This window comes from Gossypium arboreum, chromosome 9 (assembly GCF_025698485.1).
Source record: "Gossypium arboreum isolate Shixiya-1 chromosome 9, ASM2569848v2, whole genome shotgun sequence".
In the NCBI taxonomy this organism is placed as follows: Eukaryota; Viridiplantae; Streptophyta; class Magnoliopsida; order Malvales; family Malvaceae; genus Gossypium; species Gossypium arboreum.
The window spans coordinates 26,451,673-26,455,145 of record NC_069078.1 but is presented as its reverse complement, the minus strand read 5'-3'; the positions used below and the strand labels follow the sequence as shown (position 1 = coordinate 26,455,145).

The following is a 3,473-nucleotide window of genomic DNA, read 5'->3' as shown; positions in this document are numbered from 1 at the left end:
TGAATTTATTTAGTTAAATTCTACTATTGTCAAAATCTGATGCGACAAACATGTTATTATATATATAATGCCATGACCACTTGTTATTTCTATGTATTATTCTCTAATTCAGTTAATAAATTAACAACTGTCATTTGTGTCAATATTGAAATTTTAAAAATTAAAAAGTACAGGGACTTGGAATGATCCACTTAGAGAATATGAGTTAAATATATAACCGTACACATACTACATTACTAGTAATTGAATTTAACTGAATAAATTTAACTGTTACTGTTTGAGAAAGAACTAAAAATGTCCGATTCAGAAAGTACATGGGCTAAAATTGACCAATTCGAAGAATATAGGGACTAAAATTTATCAATTTGAAGTATAAAAACTAAATCCACAACATTCACAAAGTATAAGGACTAGTAGTAGAATTTAACTATAAATAAATAATAAAATTATACATATTTGTATTTTACCTTCATTTTTGGATTCAAGTGAACTCATTCAAGACATAAAAAAACGAAGCACATATTAACTCTTCACTCGTGATTGTTGAACATAGAATGAACAACTTGGTCCATAGTCAAAGAATCAAATAACGCAACACCAAGTTACATTTTGATTCAAATCGCTACTAGTTGTGTACAACTCTGAAAACAGGGTACAATACAGAGAATGATGGGTGACAATAGATTTTTAGCGACATTTTTGCTACTTCCCATGAGATTCAACTTCTTTTTTTCTTTTCAAGGGAATTTTATTGTTTACATTTGAATTTCAATGGAAGTCGCAAATTCTAAAAGACAGCTTTAAACCCTTTTAAGCGAGAAAAAACTCCCCTCGTTTCTCCCTACGCTTGCCTTAAGCTGTACAGGTAACAGGTTAGAGAAAACTATAAATAAGTAAAAAATGATTAACTAAACGAGGCTATGATGATCTAAATCGCCTAACAAAGAAAACGAACCCTCCTTGTTTTCTGCTTTGCCATTGCGTGGCTTCTCTTGCTCAACATCTTTGCTGTCATCAACAACCACCACTTCGGCTCCGGTCAGCTCCTTGGCTCTTTCAGCCTCAAAGTCCCAGTCTGTTCTAATCAAAACCAGCATCATGGTCACCATACATGAGCCTTGGGCTGCCAACATTCCAAGCCACAATCCCTTAAAATCGAATCCAGCGAAAAACGCTAACCATACAGCCAGTGGCATTCCGACAAGGTAAAAGCAACAGAGGTTAATGTTCGCTCCCTGTTTCGGCCTGGCGGTACCCCTCAGCACTCCACACCCAGTAGTTTGTGGGCAGTTCCCAAGTTCACATAATCCGATTATAGGCAAAGCAACAGAAGTTAATGTTATGATCTCTTTATCATCCGTAAACATGGTAGCCCATACGTTCCCAACCATTACAGCGAAAAAAAGTGCTGAAAAGCCCAGCATGAAGCCACAGTAAAGGCCAACAAAGGCGGCGAGCTTCGCCTTCTTGGGCTGGTTTGCTCCGAGCTCATTTGCTACTCTGGTTGATACACTGAAACTTAGACAAGACGGAAATATGTAGATTAACGCTGTTGTTTGAATCAAAATACCCATTGAAGCCACAGCAGCTCTGGGGTTTAACAGCAACCCGCATAGAAGAATCATGATCTCGTACCACCACCATTCAAGGCAGACTGAAATGCAACTTGGAATGGCCAAATTCAACAGAGATTTCCATTCTTTAAAGCACTGCATTGAAAATCCTCCCCACGTCTTTTTATGGACTCCAAAGTAGAGAATATAGATTATCAATGAGCCTACAAGATTGAAGTTAGTCCATACCCCGCTAAGAGCAATTCCCCGGGTTCCTAATCTAAGGTGAGATACAAGAAGATAATTAATTGGTAAGTGTAAAAGAATGGATAGCATAGCGCAACATGTCAAAGGTAAAGTTATGGATTGGGTTCTAAGATAGATTCTTAGCGGGTGCAAAAGAGACTGAGCCAAGAGGTCAGGAACCGAGTAAATAAGATATAATTGTGCTTCTTTGGCTATAGTTTCATCTTGTCCACAAAGTATGAGTATTCTCCTCATGTTCATCCATAGAAGAGAAATGGGCAAAGAAGAAACTAAAAGCAGAAGCACCGTTCTTTGCAACGTGGTTCCGAGAAGGGTATACTTTCTGGCACCAAAGGCTTGTCCACAAATGGATTCCATTCCTACGGCAAGACCAGAAAGAACAGAGTAACCGGTGATATTAGCAAACCCAATGGCAAGTGAACCTCCTGCCAAAGCAAGCTCACCGAGGCGGCCAAGAAACAGCATGGAAATCAATGAACGGGAGTATAACATGAGCCCTGTTAATATCATAGGAAGAGCTATCTTTGCAATGGAAATGGCTTCCTTGACAAGAAGAGGTATGGTTAAGCTGCAGTTTTCTTCTTGTTTTGGAGCTGGGCTTCTGAGGATCAACGGTTCGTAAGTGTTGGACCCTTCCCAAAGGTAAAGAACGTTTGAATTACATTTGCAGGAGCAATGGGAAGACGTAAACTGGCACATCTTTATGTATTACTGAACTGAAACAGAAAGCGTGAGAAGAGAGGGTATTGGGGGGAGTTCTACAAGGGGGAGTAGAGCAGGTTTTATAGTGGGCTTTGGGTGGTGGGGAACGGCTCTTGTCAGAATTTCAACGTTTGCTTTTTCAACTTCACAGTTAGTAAAAACATTTTTATTTTGAAAAATTAACTGTTTAAAGTATTATTTATTACTCCAAAAATGATTTTAAAAAGCAAATAAAGATTATTTATTACTCCAAAAATAAGCTCCTAATATTGGACCGGCCCCCAAAGAATAAAATTTTACTTCCCTAAGAGATTAATGATCAACAGAATATTTCAATATAATAAGGGGTTTTGCATAAACTAAGGAGTGCACATAATTACAAGGTGAGAACAAGGACAAAATAGGAGATTGGAGTTTCAAAGATGACGCTTTTTGCAATGTACAAAAAGGACCATCAATATTTGTCGGGGAACCTAAGGGAGTTTTTACAATTATCATATTTTTTGAAGGAAGATTAATGTAAAGCCTTTCCTGCCTCCCTTAAATTGTCCGCTGTGAATGGAGAGCTTATCGATTGCGCCACTTTATTTGTCTAACTTAACACCACTGTTTCTTGATCAGTCCAAAGAAGCTTTTGTCGTCGATTACCCTCTTATTCTTCTCCAACAATAACACCAATTATCAAATAAAATAATTAACAGGTGGAGGCCTTGAGAGTGTAATGGGATAATCTCTTGTTGAATTTCCAAGTATATGCCTTGCCCTGCTACTGAATATGGAAACTGCAGAGCTGTACTTCCTGGTTTCTTTTTCCAATTATATTGCTTTTATATATTAATACCTGAAGAATAAAAATTTGTAATTACTTAACTGAATTTGTATTTGGTCTAGTGCTTCTGAGCACCATTTTATTATTAATAGGTTTTTTTTGTCTCTTGCGATGTACATAAA

The 3,473-nt window shown here is 37.4% G+C and overlaps 1 protein-coding gene across 1 annotated transcript; it reads right to left on the bottom strand.

The window, feature by feature from the left end:
• Positions 1-540: 540 nt before the first annotated feature.
• On the bottom strand, positions 541-2,627 carry LOC108456163 (protein DETOXIFICATION 49). The gene has a single exon (XM_017754762.2). The coding sequence runs from the start codon at positions 2,517-2,519 to the stop codon at positions 909-911; it is 1,611 nt and encodes a 536-aa protein (XP_017610251.1). The 5' UTR covers positions 2,520-2,627; the 3' UTR covers positions 541-908.
• Between the last annotated feature and the right edge of the window lie 846 nt (positions 2,628-3,473).